General features: G+C 56.2%; 5 protein-coding genes across 5 annotated transcripts in view; 2 read left to right on the forward strand and 3 right to left on the reverse strand.

Annotated features, from left to right (window-relative positions):
• Positions 1-2,931, reverse strand: part of CHGG_10725 (uncharacterized protein) — a gene marked incomplete at both ends in the record, with an annotated part of 3,843 nt that extends 912 nt beyond the window's left edge. Inside the window, 5 exons of the mRNA XM_001225991.1 lie at positions 3-618; positions 674-909; positions 1,053-1,475; positions 2,166-2,300; positions 2,527-2,931. Coding sequence (XP_001225992.1) covers positions 3-618; positions 674-909; positions 1,053-1,475; positions 2,166-2,300; positions 2,527-2,931 — 1,815 coding nt within the window. The remainder of the gene's footprint in view (positions 1-2; positions 619-673; positions 910-1,052; positions 1,476-2,165; positions 2,301-2,526) is intronic.
• Positions 2,932-3,895: 964 nt separating this feature from the next.
• CHGG_10726 (uncharacterized protein) lies at positions 3,896-9,096 on the forward strand (the record flags this gene model as incomplete). The annotated part of the gene is made up of 3 exons (XM_001225992.1): positions 3,896-4,806; positions 5,207-7,910; positions 7,966-9,096. 3 exons carry the CDS (start codon positions 3,896-3,898, stop codon positions 9,094-9,096), a joined length of 4,746 nt encoding a protein of 1,581 aa, XP_001225993.1.
• Positions 9,097-10,607: 1,511 nt separating this feature from the next.
• CHGG_10727 (uncharacterized protein) lies at positions 10,608-12,304 on the reverse strand (the record flags this gene model as incomplete). Its single annotated transcript, XM_001225993.1, has 3 exons — positions 10,608-11,401; positions 11,459-12,154; positions 12,259-12,304. 3 exons carry the CDS (start codon positions 12,302-12,304, stop codon positions 10,608-10,610), a joined length of 1,536 nt encoding a protein of 511 aa, XP_001225994.1.
• A 345-nt stretch (positions 12,305-12,649) lies between these two features.
• On the forward strand, positions 12,650-13,935 carry CHGG_10728 (uncharacterized protein; the record flags this gene model as incomplete). Its single annotated transcript, XM_001225994.1, has 3 exons — positions 12,650-13,004; positions 13,077-13,690; positions 13,741-13,935. 3 exons carry the CDS (start codon positions 12,650-12,652, stop codon positions 13,933-13,935), a joined length of 1,164 nt encoding a protein of 387 aa, XP_001225995.1.
• A 3,037-nt stretch (positions 13,936-16,972) lies between these two features.
• On the reverse strand, positions 16,973-18,538 carry CHGG_10729 (uncharacterized protein; the record flags this gene model as incomplete). Its single annotated transcript, XM_001225995.1, has 3 exons — positions 16,973-17,711; positions 17,923-18,032; positions 18,089-18,538. The coding sequence occupies 3 exons, from the start codon at positions 18,536-18,538 to the stop codon at positions 16,973-16,975; spliced, it is 1,299 nt and encodes a 432-aa protein (XP_001225996.1).
• Positions 18,539-18,948: the final 410 nt, after the last annotated feature.

An 18,948-nucleotide genomic window follows, 5' to 3' on the forward strand; every position in this document is an offset into this window, starting at 1 on the left:
ACCTGCGACGCCTTCTGCGCCCGCCAAATCACCCTTTCCACGGCCAACCATACGACGGCCAACGCGGCTTCGCTGCGGGCGCTGCCATCTCTATCCCTATCCCCACCCTGCCCTCCAACCTCCTCTCCATCCTCTCCGTCCTCTCCGCCCCCCTCCCCGTTCCCCTCCTCTTCATCCTCTCCGTCCTCTCCGCCCCCCTCCCCGTTCCCCTCCTCTACTTCTTCCTCCTTCTCCACCACGGGCCGCCGTATAGTCGTTGCCAACCACTCGCGGTCAAACCCACGCAAATGCCGCGGCCACCCCGTCCGCCGCACCCACATGTTGGCCGACAACCTCGACTGGTCGCCGATCAGCGCCGCTGCCGCCTCGTCCTTCTCCCTGATGGCGCGCGCCGCCGCCTCGAACTCGGCCCGGATGGCGGCTTCAAAGTCGGCTGTCTCTCCCCTGCTCCCGCGTACGGCCGCGTTGGCCGGAGTCGTTACCTCGAACAAACGCTGGAGCGCGCCCGTCCGGCCCAATCGCTGGCAATGTATACCGTCCACCCACGCCTCGCCTAACCCGCCCGCCGGCCTTGCCCCGGGCTTGCCGCCGCGTTTCCGCGGGTTGGCCCAACCCGTGCTCCGACCGGCAATGCTCCTGGATATGGTACCTCGTACGCCGGATATACCCACACTGTACGCATTTCTTGCCATCGCGCCAAACGGGTAATCCATCAATAGCGGGTATAATCTCGCTGGGGAACTGGATGCTCTGCGCGTCGGCGGCTAGCACACCGTCGGCCCCCAACGCCGACGCCTCCTCCACGATGCGCTGCCGGACGCTGGCGACCAAATGGCGGTGCTGCAAATTAATATGCGACGCCGCCGACTTGGCCGTAACTGCGCTGTGGTGCTCGCGACAAATCGCTGCCTGGAACGTGGGTAGTTGGATAAATAATTCGTCGAACGATGCCATGCTTGCTGTTTTCTTCCTCCTGTTGGCTTCCTACGGATAATCGGGTCTGCTTTACGGTAATACCTGATGTAAACGATGACTCTTGCAGCCTTACCAACCTCATTTCCGCCCTTGCCCATGCTTTTTCCTCCGAAATTGCGCTTACACTTCCCCTGCCCTGACCCCTGATCTCGGAATTGGCTGTAATCCTTAACCCTAACCCTGGAAAACAAGTCGGGGCCGATTTCTCGTCGAACGGCGTACTCCTGGAACAAACGCGTAGTGGAATCGAGACCGTCGCTGTTGGTTCCACGGGGCACAACCAGTGGGCCGCATTTGAGCAGCGTCTTAAGTCGAAGGTATTGTGGTCGTCGTAGCTCAATGCATTCTTCTTTTGGTGGCCCGAGCGCCCGCTCCACTGGACCAATAAGCGGCGGCGCCTTCAATTTCTCCAACTTGAACCGTTCGTCCCGTACGAGACAGGTATTGTGGTCGTCGTAGCTCAATGCATTCTTCTTTTGGTGGCCCGAGCGCCCGCTCCACTGGACCAATAAGCGGCGGCGCCTTCAATTTCTCCAACTTGAACCGTTCGTCCCGTACGAGACAGGTATTGTGGTCGTCGTAGCTCAATGCATTCTTCTTTTGGTGGCCCGAGCGCCCGCTCCACTGGACCAATAAGCGGCGGCGCCTTCAATTTCTCCAACTTGAACCGTTCGTCCCGTACGAGACAGGTATTGTGGTCGTCGTAGCTCAATGCATTCTTCTTTTGGTGGCCCGAGCGCCCGCTCCACTGGACCAATAAGCGGCGGCGCCTTCAATTTCTCCAACTTGAACCGTTCGTCCCGTACGAGACAGGGCGGCTAGGGGTATGGCTGGGGGGAGGGTAAGCGTAATTTGGAGAAAAAAGCAATAGAGTAGGAAAAAAACGAGGTTGGTTAAATTAGGGGAGCAATAGTCGAACTGCTGTGTTTCTATATGGGAAGCCTTAGCAAGCACACCACCACCACTACTTAGCGGTGCAAGGCGGGTATCCACGAGCCGGGACATATTCGCTCACAGCAGCGAGGGGTCTCTCTTCGGCTTACGACCTTAAGCGGCTTATTTGTTGAAGCTGTTCCTTCCTCTAAGCCGTAGAGTGACTGCTCTCGAAGGCAAGAGCGGTTGGGTACCAGCTCGAGGGAAGGAGCGGGCTGTGGATCAAACCGATTAGGTGCCCTAAGCCGGCAACGTACCGTCAACCTCCCGCTCACTCGCCTGGAGCTGCTCTTTTTGCTCAAGCCGGGATAAATTCGCTCAAAGCGTAAGCCGTCAAGGTTTTTCAATATCAGCATGCGGCGGTAATGTATCAAGCACACCGCTATTCCTGACTGGGAAAAGCGAATATGCCACACTGCAGCAGTACAAACTAAATTCCTTTGACAGCTGCCAGGCCAGCCGCAGCCCGCCACAGTGCCAGCAGCAACCACAACAGCATCAACCGAACAAATCGTAGATAACGCAATTCTGCTGTATTTCTGCTGTTCTGAAATATGCTAACGATTCATCAAAGCATCAGCCGCGTCTGCCGCCGGCTGGCTAATTCCCCAAAGCAACGGCATCTTCCTGATCCTCGTGGGCAGCTACTTCGGCTGCCGCTAGCGCCCGATCATGGTCATCTTCAATGTCGGGATCCAGGGCATCTAGGCCATCGATGAATCGACCGGAGGCCCGCGGTGCCGCTGTGCCGGGTTCGTACGAGTCTCTCGCTCTGGCGCCAGCAAAGGCAGTGGGGTAGCTCCAGCCGTGGTTGTGCAACGCTGCTGGGCCGTCAGGAAGCTTCACAGCCCATCTGCCGTCAGGGAGAGGCCGGGCGGCAAGCTGGAACTTGCAGCCAGTAAACTGCGTGCTGGTCTTGCGGCGCTTGGATTCGTGGGTCTCGGGATTGGCCTGAGGTTTGTACTCACGACCCTTGGCACAGCGGAAGCGCGCTCGGCCAGATTTGGTGCCGTTCTTGACCATCCTGTAGCCGTTGGTGGAAGCGTGGGCTTGGGTGGCTGCCTATGCCTCCTCCAAAGTGCCGTAGGTATTCTCGGGCGGCGGCGGGCCGCAGGGCCGCTCTGGCGTTTGCGATGACCATCCGGCTGCTTCCATTCTGCTTAAGAATAACATCATTAGCTAGATAATTAGAATCAGGGTCTGAAAGCATACCTGACAGGCTCGGCGGCAGCAGGCCGTTAATTGGAAGCGGAAAGTTAATGCTGTGGCAGTAACACTGCTGTGAAGATGGCTTTGAGGAAGAATTCAATTGCGCTGTTGGCCCACCTGGCAGCTGTCAAAGAATTCAGCTTGTCCTGCTGCAGTGGGGCACACGCGCTTTTCCCAGTCAGGAATAGCGGTGTGCTTGATAGTGGTGGTGGTGTGCTTGCTAAGGCTTCCCTTCTAACTATAATGGGTGGGTAAGCTATGGTAATCAGTTCAGCTCGTGTGGTGCGAGTGGTAATCAGTTCAGCCTGGTGTGGTCCGAGCTAATCCGAGCCAATCCAGGGCCCCTGCTACCAGACCCACCCCATAATCAGCCTAACATGGTCTGATTCAGGATACTTGGAGTAAGTAGTAGTAGGGGGCGAACCAAGGGGTGGAGGCCGTCGCGCGACCGCTTTGGGATGGCATGCTTGTCAGCGAGATGCCGCGTCACGCAGTCGCCATTGGGCTGCAAGGCGTAGGGTCAGCCCAGTCTTGCCGGTTAGCGCCGGGTAGGCTAGTGCTAAAATTGTCCGTTCCCAAGCCGTCGGGCTGCAAAGGAGGGGTCCAGAGAGAGGGCGACGCGGGGGCCCAACTTCGCAAACCCCTCACCATGCTACAACCCGCAATGCGAATACAGGCCCACCGTAAGAGTTCGCATGCCGACGGCTATTTCCAAGTTTAGAGCGACACTAACAAGATTGTAACCGGCCCTCCGGAGCCGACTCCGGCGCAATAATCGATGGACCTAACCCGGCCGCGGCGCCCAACTACGCGGGCCGAGTTCGAGATTGCCGTCATCTGCGCTCTCCCACTCGAAGCCGATGCCGTCGACGCCCTCTTCGACCAACACTGGGACGATGACGGGCCGCCCTACGACAAAGCCGCGAGCGATCCCAACGCATACTCCACCGGCGCCGTCGGCCGCCACAACGTCGTCCTCGCACACATGCCAGGAATGGGCAAGGTCAGCGCCGCGGCCGTCGCTGCCAACTGCCGCGCGAGTTTCCCCAACATCAAGCTGGCCCTCATCGTTGGCGTTTGCGGTGTCGTTCCCTTTCGTCCCGGCGGCAGCGGCGGGATGACCGAGACCGTGCTAGGCGACGTCATCATCAGCGATGGTGTCGTGCAGTACGACCTCGGACGGCGACTGCCCGAAAAGTTCATAATGAAGGACACGCTTCTGGACACGCCGGGCAGGCCGAACACCGAGATCCGCGCGCTGCTCGCCAAGCTCAAGGGCCTCCGTAGCCGGAAGATACTGCAGGGCAAGATGGCCGGCTATATGGACGTGCTCCTGGGCGAGCCGGAGCTGGCGGCCGCGTACCCCGGTGCTGCGCAGGACCGACTATTTGAGACGACGTATCGACATGTGAGCGACGGGAAGTCGTGCGAGGAGTGCGGTTGTGACGGCAAGTTGGTACCGCGTACCCGCCTCGAGCAGGGCGATGGACAGCCTGCGGTTCACTTTGGCCTGATTGCGTCGGGCGATACGGTCATGAAGTCGGGCAAGGACCGTGACGACATCGCACGGGAGGCGGGTGTTATAGGCTTTGAAATGGAGGGCGCCGGTGTCTGGGACAACTTCCCTTGCGTGGTCATTAAGGGTGCCTGCGACTACGCGGATAGCCACAAGAACAATGTGTGGCAGCGGTATGCAGCAGCCACGGCGGCGGCATGTATGAAGGCATTCTTGGGTCATTGGGTACCTTCAATGCTAGGTGCGTAATGATCAACTGGGGGTTTTGGAAAAGGTCTGCTAGAGCGCAGCCGCTAAGTTTCTTAGGATCTCCTCTCCCAGAGCAGCCAGCCGGACCTTGGTGTAGGTAGACCCTTATAATCATACTATTAGGCCAAAGCCGTGCTTACCATATACAAGTTCTTGTTCCTTATATTGAGAATAAGACGTTTATTGGGCGGGAATCTATTCTCAAGCAACTCCAACAACAACTTCTAGGGCTGCCTTTGCAGTCAAGGACCGCGCTCTTCGGCCTCGGCGGTGTCGGGTTAGTTCCGCTTGCCTGCATATAAAGCTCGTACCTAACAAGTACAGAAAAACGCAAATCGCTCTAGCATACACATACTGGCTCCAACGGACGAGCCCAGAGGTTTCAGTCTTCTGGGTCCATGCGAGCAATGCTGAACGATTCCGGCAAGCATATGCATCTATCGCACAGGAATGCCAGGTGCCGGGCTACGACAACCCAAAGGAAGACGTGTTGTTGCTGGTGAAGGCCTGGCTGGAGAGGAAGGAACGCAGTCGATGGCTGATGGTTCTTGACAATGCCGATGATATGCAGCTCTTCTTCGGCCAGCAGGGGGGATCTGAGCCCGACAATCTATCTAACCACGAGGGAAACCTTGGACGATACCTCCCCGAGTGCCCCCACGGCGCTATTCTTGTCACAACCAGGAACAAGCAGGCTGGCTCGAGGCTGACCAAGGGAAAACGCCCCATCGAGGTCGGGAAGATGGACGAAGGCGAGACAGACCAGCTGCTCCGCGCACGCCTTGACGGAATCAGCGTTGCTTCCAATGAATCCTCTGCGCTTTCTTCCCGCCTGGAACACCTTCCGCTCGCGCTCGTCCAAGCAGCCGCGTTTATCCAAGAAAACACTATAGCTGTCGGCAAGTACCTTGAGCTCTTGCACAGCAGCGATCAGGTCCTCGTCGATCTGCTCAGCGAGGAATTCGAGATAGACGCGAGAGCCTCGGAGACTCCTCGTGCGGTAGCTGAGACGTGGATTCTCTCGTTCGAGCAGATTCAGCGGCAGAATGGCTTTGCGGGCGAGCTTCTCTCGCTCATGAGCCTCTTCGACCGGCAGGCCATCCCGTTGGAATTCCTGTCCCACTACAGCAAGGAGCAGGGCCGAGAGCAAAGGGGGGAAATACAGCTCACGAAGGCGCTAGGCGTCCTAAAGGCATTTTGTTTTGTTGTGGAGGACAAGGACCGTGGGTTCGATATACACCGCCTTGTACAGTTGGTCACGCAAAGGTGGCTCGGCAGGCAGGGGACGATGGGGCGATTCGCGGAACAGGCGCTCTCGGTGGTGTCGCAGGCCTACCCATACGGCGGTTATGAAAACCGGGCGATATGTAGCGCATTGCTTCCGCATGCGTATGCGGTGCTGAGACTTGTAAGTACTGGGTCGAAGGATGAGAGGGTGGCAAGGGCGTCCCTTCTCCACTGTACAGCCGGATTCTTCTCTTATCAAGGTCAATGGAATGAGGCGGAGGAGTTCCAGTTACAGGCGAGAAGGTTGAGAAGGGAAGTGCTGGGCGAGGAGCATCCCTCCACGCTGACCAGCATGGCCAACCTGGCGTCGACATACAGGAACCAAGGCCGATGGAAGGAGGCCGAGTCGCTGGAGGTACAAGTGATGGAGACGAGAAAGAGGGTACTGGGCGAGGAGCATCCCGCCACGCTGACCACCATGGCCAACCTGGCGTCGACGTACAGGAACCAAGGCCGATGGAAGGAGGCCGAGTCGCTGGAGGTACAAGTGATGGAGACGAGAAAGAGGGTACTGGGCGAGGAGCATCCCGACACGCTGACCAGCATGGGCAACCTGGCGTCGACGTACAGGAACCAAGGCCGATGGAAGGAGGCCGAGTCGCTGTTGGTACAAGTGATGGAGACGTTCAAGAGGGTACTGGGCGAGGAGCATCCCTCGACGCTGACCAGCATGGGCAACCTGGCGTCGACGTACAGCAACCAAGGCCGATGGAAGGAGGCCGAGTCGCTAGAGGTACAAGTGATGGAGACGAGAAAGAGGGTACTGGGCGAGGAGCATCCCTCGACGCTGACCAGCATGGCCAACCTGGCGTCGACGTACAGGAACCAAGGCCGATGGAAGGAGGCCGAGTCGCTGTTGGTACAAGTGATGGAGACGAGAAAGAGGGTACTGGGCGAGGAGCATCCCGACACGCTGACCAGCATGGCCAACCTGGCGTCGACGTATAGCAACCAAGGCCGATGGAAGGAGGCCGAGTCGCTGGAGGTACAAGTGATGGAGACGAGAAAGAGGCTGCTGGGCGAGGAGCATCCCTCCACGCTGACCAGCATGGGCAACCTGGCGTCGACGTTTTGGAACCAAGGCCGATGGAAGGAGGCCGAGTCGCTGGAGGTACAAGTGATGGAGACGAGAAAGAAGGTGCTGGGCGAGGAGCATCCCTCGACGCTGACCAGCATGAGCAACCTGGCGTCGACGTACAGCAACCAAGGCCGATGGAAGGAGGCCGAGTCGCTGGAGGTACAAGTGATAGAGACGAGAAAGAGGGTACTGGGCGAGGAGCATCCCGACACGCTGACCAGCATGGGCAACCTGGCGTCGACGTACAGCAACCAAGGCCGATGGAAGGAGGCCGAGTCGCTGGAGGTACAAGTGATGGAGACGAGAAAGAGGGTACTGGGCGAGGAGCATCCCGACACGCTGACCAGCATGGGCAACCTGGCGTCGACGTACAGCAACCAAGGCCGATGGAAGGAGGCCGAGTCGCTGGAGGTACAAGTGATGGAGACGAGAAAGAGGGTACTGGGCGAGGAGCATCCCGACACGCTGACCAGCATGGCCAACCTGGCGTCGACGTACAGCAACCAAGGCCGATGGAAGGAGGCCGAGTCGCTAGAGGTACAAGTGATGGAGACGAGAAAGAGGGTACTGGGCGAGGAGCATCCCGACACGCTGACCAGCATGACCAACCTGGCGTCGACGTTTTGGAACCAAGGCCGATGGAAGCAGGCCGAGTCGCTGGAGGTATTAGGGTTATTCCCCCATCTTGTTCCTCTTTTTCAACGCGGATCTGGTCCAGAGAAAGATCGATAGCAACGGTGGTGCGATAGCCTTTGTCGATGACTTTACCACCTGGGTCACAGGACCGACGGCACAGAGCACACGCAAGGGCATTGAAGCAATCATCGACCAAGCACTAGACTGGGAAAAGAGAAGCGGGGCGACATTTGAAGCAGACAAGACGGCCGTCATCCACTTTACCCGCAAGGCCTACAAAGCCAACTCCGAGACCTTTACCATTAAGGGTCAAGATGTTCAGCCGAAAAACCACGTCAAAATTCTTAGAGTAGTCATAGATGCCAAGCTCAGGTATAAGGAGCATATCGCAAGAGCGGCCTCCAAAGGGCTCAGCGCGGCGATGGAGCTGAAACGGCTCAGTGGTCTGTCTCCGGCTACGGCGCGGCAGCTGTTCACTACCATGGTCGCGCCAGTGGTGGACTACGCCTCCAGCGTCTGGATGCACCAATGCAATTGGAAGACCACGCCAGCCATACACAGGGTGCAGAGGGTCGCGGCGCAAGGGATCATAGGAACGTTCAGCACGGTAGCAACACGCGTAGCAGAAGCAGAAGCTCACATCCCCACGGCTCAAGATCGATTCTGGAAGATGGCGATCAAGATGTGGACGGACATTCACACCCTACCAGAGACGAATCCACTCCGCAACACCACTTCCCGGATGCGCAAGTTCCGGAGATCCTACCGCTCGCCTTTCTTTCAGGTAGCAGACCTCCTCAAGGACGTCCCATTGGACAGCCTCGAAACCATCGCTCCAGTCGTATTAGCGCCGTGGGAGAGGCGAGTCCGCACTACGGTTGACGGAACAGGCATCCAGCAAAAAGAGACAGAGTGGGCAGTCGGGATCGCCGTAAGCAGCTCCGCACGAAACAACATGGTAGGGATCGGAGGAGCTGTCCGTCTCCCGCTGTCGGCACGAGATGGCTCAAGGAACGAAGCCTTCACTATAGCGCTGGGCTCCAGGTCGGAGCAGAACCCGTTCTCAGGCGAGCTTGCGGCTATTGGGTACGCGTTGAGGTGGATTCACAATATCAGGTACCGCAAGACCATCCTTGCCACGAGCAACAAGGCGGCTGTGATGGCCTTGGAGCATCCGGCCAACAATATATCTGTCAGGCGTACGATGCGATAAGTGCCTTACGCAAGGCGGGAAACACGATCTCGGTCGTCTGGATCCAAGCGGGTACCAAAAACGAGCTCCTGAACACAGCCAAAGCGAAAGCAAAGGAAGCAACACGGCAGGACGCTACACCACAAACGCGGGATCCTGCCATGCGGTCAACAGCCCTCCGTATCGCATGGGCAAAGCGGGCACCGCCCACGTCCTTACCTGACAAAGTGGACAGACATTCCAAGAGAGTCGATATAGCGTTACCAGGGAAGCACACAACTATTATACGACCACCTGTCCCGAAGCGAGGCCGGCGTGCTTGCTCAGCTTAGAACAGGCATGGCCAAGCTCAACACATACCTGCATCGCATCAAAGCAGCACCGTCAGATCAGTGTACGTGTGGACAAGCCAGAGAGACAGTGGACCACTTCCTCTTCCGATGCAAGCAATGGGATCAACACCGTAAGGAGATGCTGCAATGTACGGATGTCCACAGGGGGAACCTCTCCTTCTACCTGGGAGGAAAGTCGCCCTCGGATGACAAGGACTGGTCCCCCAACATGCGGGCCGTGCGGGCGACGATACGTTTTGCCATTACCACAGGTCGTCTGAGGACAGAACAACAACAGAATGAAGCAAACTAACCTCACCATCCTAAACCCCGACTAACACCCCTCCTTCATCTCGTGCCACACCGAGTAAGCGCGCTTCAGCCGCCGAAGATAGGACGTTGGACACTTGGAGACTAGCCTTCAAGCCAGCTTACTTTTCGTACTACTAACCCACGAGCACCCGCAGCAGAGAGGGCAAGATTGTAAGGAGTTAAGCCAGAAAAGGAGGATGTACGGGCTTCATGAGACCAGGATCCATTTTAGGATATGTATTAGTAGATTGCATGATAGTTGCCCTTTCGGGTTAGGCCCGCCGGGCGGAATAAATTGTGTGTGTGTGTGTGTGTGTGTGTGTATTATTCAAAACACCAAGAAAGCGTTACCATCACCATTGGTGCGAAAAGACCTTAGTTACCGAGCGAAGACAGTCAATTAAGCCCCCAAGGTCGCGCCGTGGCGTAGCCGCGGTAATAGCGATCTGGGGCGAGATTGACGGTTCGAAGCCCGTCCGCCGTGGCTCCCGGGTGATTTCTCTGCTCGTGTGCTTGCTCCACGCGCATCGGGCTATTTTTTCTCACTTCTCACAAAACCTTGTATCACAAGTTCTTCCGTTTCTATGTTGTGCAGGATCCACCTTGAACACCAGAGATGTCGCGTTAGGATAGGAAATCAGGGATAGTTATCAACAAATGATTCGGAAAAAAGTATGAAATTGCTTTCATTCCTTTCATAAATACCGTGACCACATGGTCGTCCGACGATCCCACAAAATCACAGCCCATAAACCAAGTGTAGAGCCAGACACCGCCTGTCGTGTGCAAAGAAAAACAATGATCGTATCTGTTCAACAAGTGTTACCTTCACCCAAGCGCCGTTTTGAACTTTCGATCGGAGGTAGGCCAACGCCATAATCCGTGCGTCTACCCCTTTGGTTCTGCCGACGCCTGAAACGATGCAGCGGGCAACACTTCGAATGCCTCAGGAGTGCGAGGGGTATGTACTGTTTTTTCCAAACTCGGCGACGTGATCGCGGGCTCATCCGTCCGCCCTTTGTTCAGTCGTGTTGAAGTCTGGCGCACTGCATCGGACGACTCTTGGGCTTCCACTGACATTGGGCCTGCAACCATGACCCGTGCTTTCAGCCAGACCAAGGCCATGCCGTCGTCTTTGGTTTCGCCGCTGGCGACTGGGAGGTTGATGCTGTCCGTGATTACTGCCGGTTGCACGGCCATCACCATTGGGTGGTCGGTTTGGCTGTCCTGCTGTGACGAGCCAGCTGGCTTTTCTTTGGAAGCCTCGGTACGGTGGTTGTGAGATTCGACTTCGACCTGGGCATGACAGAGGGTGACAAGGGGGGTTGTGGCCCTGACCTCCTTGCTTCCCAAATCTCTCCATCCGTGCAAACGTACGGGTGCCATCCGTGTCCATAATCTGCTTGAGAATCTTAAGGCGTCGTCGATGATATCCGTCAGCATACCCTCGAGCTTCTCGATACCGCCTGCGTCTTGGTCCTGGAGTAAAAACCGCGCAGAGCCACCCAGAAAACGTTCTTTCAGCTTCCGTGCATAGTTCAGACGTGATTCCACAAATGTCCGGCGAGACTCGTTCCGGCCCGCAGCGGCAACATCCTTGATACTGAAGCCTCCGTCGGCAAACAGCCGCATCATCTGAGCCCTCCAGTGATGCGCAGTCACTCTGGCGTCGTCATCCTGAGCTATCAAGGCGTGTTAGCAAAGAACATGTGTGAAGATTTTTCATGAGTCCAACTAACCATCTGTGAGCATGTGCACAAGTCGTTCCATATCCGCCTTCAGAGGCAGACCAAGAAATGAGGCGCTGGTGCCAAGAGATGGCATCATGGAAGTGATCAGGGGCGGGGGGAACTGGGGGCTCCGCGGGGTTTGGAATGGCTCGGTTCGGAGGGGTGCGACGTCGCCAAAGCTATTCATGTCCATGCGAAAGCCCGGCAGACCCGGGACAGGTTTGGATGGAACGATACCAGGGCTTTCCAGAGTCCCGAGGGATGCGGCGACAAACACCCACATCGGCGACGCGATAATTTCAGCGCAGATGAAGTGCGCCAGCATGCCGTTTAGAAGGGTGTGCACAGCTTCTTTGCCACCGTCGATGAGCTCTGCTGGAAGGCCGCCCGCGTCGGTCATACGAACGAATCCCCTGACGTCGCCACACAACTCTTGCAGCTGCAGTGGATGGAGACTGCCACCGAGTCGATTCCCATCCTGATGACCAAAGGTTGTCGCCCATCGGTTCCAGCACAAGTCTTGTTCATTGAACCACGCCGAAATCTGGTCATTGGAAAGGATATGTGGGAGCTTTTGCGGGTTCCGGCTAGCAAGGTCCAACAGCTGCTCGCCTAACTCTCGCATTCGAGCTTCGTACTCGGTTTCTTTGCGGCGAATACCTTCGTTCCACTGACGCGCTCTGCGTTCGTGGTGTTGTTTGACCGCTGAAAGCCGGCGTGTTAAATCTTGGTTCTCAGCCAGCATCTCGCGCTCAGTCCGTTGCAAAGCTGCGATTCGTTGATAGAGTGTCACGGTTATGGTCGCGTACCACGCCCCGATGGGGGCACGCGCGGGAAGCGTTCCCAGCCAATCATTAAGAATGGGCCTCAGACCAATCAGCAGAGGAACGAAGGGAACGGCGACCGTTTACGGAAGCCGATAGGGAAGAAACGAACATAACCACTTGAGCACTCGGGCATTTTGTGTTTTTTAATTAGCTGACCCCTCCGTGTATTTAGAATACCACTAGCGTAGCCTCCATTATTACATCTTAGATTCTCGCAAGGATCTGACTCATCAAAGCGAGGCAATCAATTCCATGCATTGCATATCCAGCTGCACCGCCACAAAAAAACCTTTCCACTCCGTTTCCCCTACCACCACATGGCCCTCCAACTATGGATTTGGATGAGTTTCACGCCCTGAGTGCTAATGCTAACATGTTTTTTCTGTCGCAGCAGTACAGCCAAGACCTTCCCAATCGCAAGGCACTGCAGCATAAGCACAGCACTGGTGAATGCAAGATGCCTGGTTCTGGTGGTAACCAGACTGCAGGCGTTCCGCCCATTGCGGACGATCCCGAGGTTCTGCCGGTCAATGTCCCCGCGACGACGGAGGAAAACGACTCCGCCTCGGCGGCTGTCGGCACAGCGGAGAACAGAACTGGCACTCCCGTTTTCACTAGTTCCATTCCTGCAACCTCCATCAACGCGACGAATAATCGTCTGGCTAGCATCATGCAACTCTTTACGTCGCAGAACGATGACTTTGAGCGGTTTGCACAGATTCCCCAGTGTGAGAGACGAGGGACATTTGGGCGAGGCGCGAGGGCACTGCCGATGAGACTCTATTTCTGCTAATTGCAAGATGGGGAGAAAAGGAAGAGAAGCTGGAAGAGCTCTCGCGATACAGGAGTTAAATGCCAGCGCGTGTGGTCACGTGCCCAACCAAGTGGAGCCACAGTGCACTCCGGCGGCAGCTGCCGTCACACCCAGGAGCAGATGGCCGAGCTCTTCCGCACCCTAGCCAACATAGCTGCTAGTACTGCCGTTCCAGGCGGGAGTCTCCTAAGCACCATCCCTGCTGGTTCGCGTACTGGAAGCGTTCCCCCCTATACGCCCGCTAAGTCCAATTCTGGTCAGCCCATAGCTCGTACTCAGCAGAACAATAACCTGGACGAGTCTAACAACGCACCGACGCGTCGTTCTCTCCAAAATGCGGACGCCAACTCGGATCCCGACGAGTTCGAGGACCCTATAGCCCCTGTTGGTTATTCTAGCCGCCAGCTGGCCGGAACGATTATGCCAAAGAATGAGTATGCATGGGTACTTGGTGGGCAGATCCTCCCTGTCGCGGCGGTTATAGAATCAGCACCGCCCTCTCACGACCCGCTGATGTATACTGCGTACATTATGAACAACCTCGCTCGCTCTGGTCCAGACGAGAGCATGCTTTGGTCTATATTGCGTTCTGACGGCGGGGTATGTTCTCCCTCTGGTACTCAACACGACGTCGCGCTAATCCTCGTTAGATCAAGTACCTCGCTCGTTTGTTAGAAGTCAAGGAGCGTCCTCAGGGCCCTAACAACTCATCCTACGCGGTACTCAAGCTTGGCCTTCATGCCAATAACAGAGAACTTCAAGAAGCCCATGTCATCCTCTACATCAGTAGTAGTGTACTGGCCAATGTAGAGGACCGTCGTGATTGCAATCGAGAGCCGTGGTGAAGTATCAGCATTTCGTACGTGACGGGCACTGCGGTCACGCTCGCGGAGACTAGCCTCTGCTGCTTCAACAAAGCTAAGACTAGGGGTTCCGCTGCGGTTGGTCTGAGCCGAGGCTGCGCCATCTGTCGTATTGGTACGTGCGACATTCTGGCCGGAGACGAAGAGTTGCAAATGCTGTACAGCGGTGTGCGACTTTGTACGCTGGCGTTCCGGAGAGCTTGTCAAATCAATGACGTCCGGAGTTGAACCTCGCGTGGCCAGGACTGGTCTTCGTTGCAATTGGAGTGTCGGAAGCGGCGCTTCGCAGACCGGGCAAACGCGAGAACTGAGGTTTTGACGCTGAAACTTGCTGTGGTCCACTGGACAGCCGAGTTCGTCGCCGTCGTCGGCAGAACGGGTGTTGGTCATGGCTTTCGTCGTAGTTAACTAACTACTTGTTTGTTCGAACGCGTTATGTAATATGTTGTCGGAACATCTACGCCAGAGTTACGTCCTCGCAGGGGGACGTGACGGATGGATGGATGGATGGAATTTATTTCGCCCGGAGGCACTGGGCCTATAGGGCCTTAGCACGCTAACTATGTACATCCGGATCAAATCGTTTTGCCTTTAACTCGTACAAGCCCCCTACTTCTTCCCTCTTTCTCGCTGCACGACGTGACGGAGGGCAGAGGGGGATCCACCGCTGGGGCAGTCGTCACGTGGTCCTAGACCTCGGGGACGACAACCCCGGCTGCAAAATCTGCGCCCCCCTCATTTCTAGATAGTTAGAAGAACATGATCCAATTGAACCACGAATGTAGCACGTCCCTCCAGAGAGAAGGGATTTGCCCTGTGCTTCTAACGCTATCGCGATACCTGGTATTCCCTACATATGTAAAGGCGAGTCAAAAAAAAATTCGTCGAGGGCCTCTCCCAGAATGCATGGCTTGTGGGTATGGCTGTGCTGTGTGGCTAAAGTAGAGGTTAAATGCAATGCTCTCTATTACTGAAAACTTGCATTAACCGGAAGCGAAATGCCTGTAAAGCATTGTATGATACAGTGCACCGGGCGTTAACGCAACGAGTGCGCTAATCCTCAAATGGTTATGTTCGTTTCTTCCCTATCGGCTTCCGTAACCGTTCCCAGGATCCAGTCTGGAACGAGAGGAACGATCACCGTTCCTCACGTTCCCAGCAAAAGGTACGCCGGTACCTAGGAAGCCTAGATAGTATATAGTCACCCGTGCTGGAGAGCTCTGGGAGTTCTCCAGTTAGCAATCACAACTACAGTTCGCTACAAGCTCGAAAGCCTACTGTTGAGACAGAGGGAACGGCCAAGGGGGCCGAATCGAACGGGAATCCTAGCCGCCGAGGGTAAGCCACTCAATTTCACTGGTCAGCAGGCGAAGCAGCTGCTCGAACAAGCCGTCCGGATACTGTGCAGAACGCCGCCCAAACCTGACCAGACAAGCTCGACGGCCATCGATTTAGCGGTCTGCGAGACTTGACCCAACATTCGCAGCACTCTCCGGGATACAGCATTGAGCAGGCTCGACATGCAATCTACGACGCCAGGTACCGAAGTAATCAGTTAATCAAGTAACTTACCACAAATTGGCAATGTTAAAATCTAAGAGTCTACCTAGTTGGCCTTCGCCCGGTACCTCTTGTGCAGGTTTGCCTTCAGAGGTCCCTGTTTGAACCCCTCATCCGACGACACCGCAGAGCTGAGGTGAAGTGCTTGTAAGGTGGTGATTGTCCCGACAGCCCGGAACTCTACGCGCCGTGTTGTTGCCTATCCGGCCACTCAGCGTCTCCCACGCAACAACACAATTCGCAGCTTCAACCAACACGGCTTGTCCCGGGAGAATGCGATTTCGCGATGGGGTGGCAAAGTGGCATTCAATCTTCTCCAGCCGCATTTCGCCCAGTGCACAAATTGGAAGACATACTGTATGTTTCCTTCACTCTCAGGCTGGCAACAGGCTTTGGCCTTGCGGTTGGTCGCGTGCCGCGCGCTTAACATCGTTTGTGAGTGCCGCGCTGGGATCATTTGAGCCACGAGGCGCATTTGGGAGCCCTATGCATGTCTCAAAGGAAATGTAATCCAGTGTTGGGGGCTTGATCAAGTTGCAAGTCTGCCACGCAAGAGAAGTTTGTTACCAGCAGACCGTGTGTAGACTGCTTCTATCACACTGTCCTTTCTGCTGCTTGTGCCATTTTCGTGCGACCAAGATGGTGTGATCAAAACCGCAGTTGACCAATGACAGTTGCGCTTCGTGCAAGGGGGTTAACAGTTGGTTCTTCCATGATGAACGGAGCCTGAGGCGATGCTGCCTGATGAGCGAGACCCGGAGATCCGTGTTGCGACCTGGAGGACGCCGGAACTTTTCCGTCCGTTAGTCATCGGGTCGGTGGTTTTGATGAACGGTAACAACAAGGGACGCTGTGTTCAAATTTGCAGGCTCCCGAGGGACGAGTCGATTGTAGGTGCCTATATAGGGTCTATAACCTTACCTGCCTTACTGCCAGGTTTCTTCAAACCCGTTCCACCCCTCGGCGAGAGCACGGTGTTTCTGATGCTTTGCAGCTGGAGACTCCTCCATACATGCCCGCCTACACACGTGACACACTGAACCCGGAAGGCTCCATTTTTGGTGCTGACTTGAGAGATATCACCCAGGCCTCTTTACAAGGAATAAGTCGAGTACCCCCCCTTTGGGCCACCCACCCTTTGGGCCACTTTGTAAGTCTTGGCGTCTAAACCCACCCATCATCTTCAACGCTATATAAAATTGCTGCCGTCGCTTCGTTCGTCAGTCGCACGGCCCTTCGCTACGCTACGGGGCGCTTCCTTCCTCTCTCCCGCTCCTGGCAATTTTCCTGTCCCTCTCCGGAAGACAATCCGGGTTAGGGTTGAATACGGGAGAGACGAAGCCCCAATATCTGTCCGTCGGCCAACAACTCCATTCACTCGAGCTTCTTATCCCACCTATACCAATTATTTCTATTATCGTTCCAAGCGCTGATACATCTACACTCTCGTCGTCGCTACTTATATACCTATTGACTCCTCTGAGGGATCCTTCCCCGCCACAGCATCTAACGCCTGCAGTTGCCTGATAGCGTGATCGGACAATTTCAACCCCATAGCTCGTGATGGTGTCTCGCGATAGATCCTGTTGTGGTCGAAGGGCTTCTCAAACATTAGCCCACCCAGTGTCTTCACCCGGGAAACGGCCACGTAGGAGAGACCAGAAGCGAACTCCGGCGCAGAGATATCGCAGACAACCTTGTCGAGAGTGATGCCCTGTGACTTGTGGACGGTGATCGCATAACTGACCAACAGCGGGAACTGCTCTCTTGAACATGAGTTGGCGCCGACCATGAAGTCCTGCCGCACTCGGAGGATGGGAACAACCAGCTTCTCTCCACTGCGGAGCGGCTCCCCGTTCGGCATCGTGAAGGCGGGGCCGTCGTAGTCGTCGAAGGCCACCATGATGACCTCGGGCGGGTCTCGCAGTACGTCAGCACCTTCTTTCCAGGATATGTCGTAGACTGTGCCTTGCGCACCGTTGACGAGCCCGACGTCCGCCCACAAGTTCCGCGTTAGCATCACCCTGCAACCAACACACAAGGGCAAGCGCTTGGCCAAGTTGCCGGCATTTGAGGACTCAGCCTTCTCCGCACCCACACCCTCGTGCTTACACACCTCTCGTAGGCGCTGATCGATCCACGCGAGGGTTTTAAGGCCCAGCATGCTCTTCTCGTCGATCACGAGGTAGTGGATGCCCCTGAACCGCCGCTGCAGGGCGTTCAGGGTCGTCGGAGTCTCGGAGAGCGAGCGGTAATTTCCGTCGAGGGGAGCCGCAGTAGGGAATGCAGAGTCTGTCCCCCGATCTGGTTGCTCGCCACGCCCGTCGGGGCCGCCCTGACAATGGGGAAACTCGGCCATAGGAAGCTGCCTCGACCTGAAGATGAGAAGAGAGCACCTTCACCATGTACGACTTTCCAGTCCCACCTCCTCCGTCAATCTGTAGACGAAGGGGCGGAGGCTGATGGTTCTCGTTTTTGGCTCTGAAGTGGCGCATGACCGTGTCGTATACCTGCCGCTGCTGCATGTTCAACGTGTCACGGGCTGCGAGAGGCATCTTTTCCACGTCGTAATTACCTGGAGCGTCTCCACGGAGTTGCACCCAGTAACCTCCGGTACCAAACTGATCGTGCCAGTAGCGACCAATGTGTCGGCATCAATGTCTCGGCGTCCAAGCAAGTCGGCTGGTTCTTCGGGAAGTTGGAGGTCGGGGACCAGCCGGGCCACCTCCTGCCAATCCTCAAGGGTGATGTCCCCAGCATCCTCCCCTCGCTCGAATTCATCCTCTTCCGGCAACATATCGGGCTCGTCGACAGTACCGTAGTGGTCGTCCTGGTGGTCGTAATGCTCGAGGCAGTATTGATATGCGGAAGTGTAGTTGTCAAACTGCAGATCATCAACCTCGAGCAACTGTTCGGACTGGCGATGGGGGTGGTTCAGGAGCGGCTTGACGCGGCAGAAGTCAGAGTACTGCTGATGGGAACGGACCGGCTTGTATCGGGGGTAATAATACAACACCCTGGGCATTGCAGGAGGCTGTCAGATCGCCCACCTCGCCGGATTCCGCGCCTTGAAGTTCCAGTCTTACAGGAACTCGAAGTAGGAGACGTCATCCATTGAGCCAGGCCGCCGAAGATACTTCTCGTGTGCTGTCTAAGACTCCTGGATATCGCCATCAGCCGTGATGTCGATTAGGCGAGCATGCCTCTCGCGGGGTCTACAGTCAACACTCTGGACCACTCGGCTATCCTCTTGGAGAGGGAGTCCCAGGAGGATATGGCAGATCTCCTGCGCAGAGTAGTCCCTCTCCCTAATTAGTTTGTTCATCAATTTCGACACGAACGAAACCATCGGGTTGTTGTCTGATATGTGGGGCAGGATGTTCTGTGCAATCTGCGCATATGTGCTGGTCTGGGCCTCAGACTTGCTGCAGTATC

This window comes from Chaetomium globosum, genomic scaffold, assembly GCF_000143365.1.
Source record: "Chaetomium globosum CBS 148.51 scaffold_8 genomic scaffold, whole genome shotgun sequence".
In the NCBI taxonomy this organism is placed as follows: Eukaryota; Fungi; Ascomycota; class Sordariomycetes; order Sordariales; family Chaetomiaceae; genus Chaetomium; species Chaetomium globosum.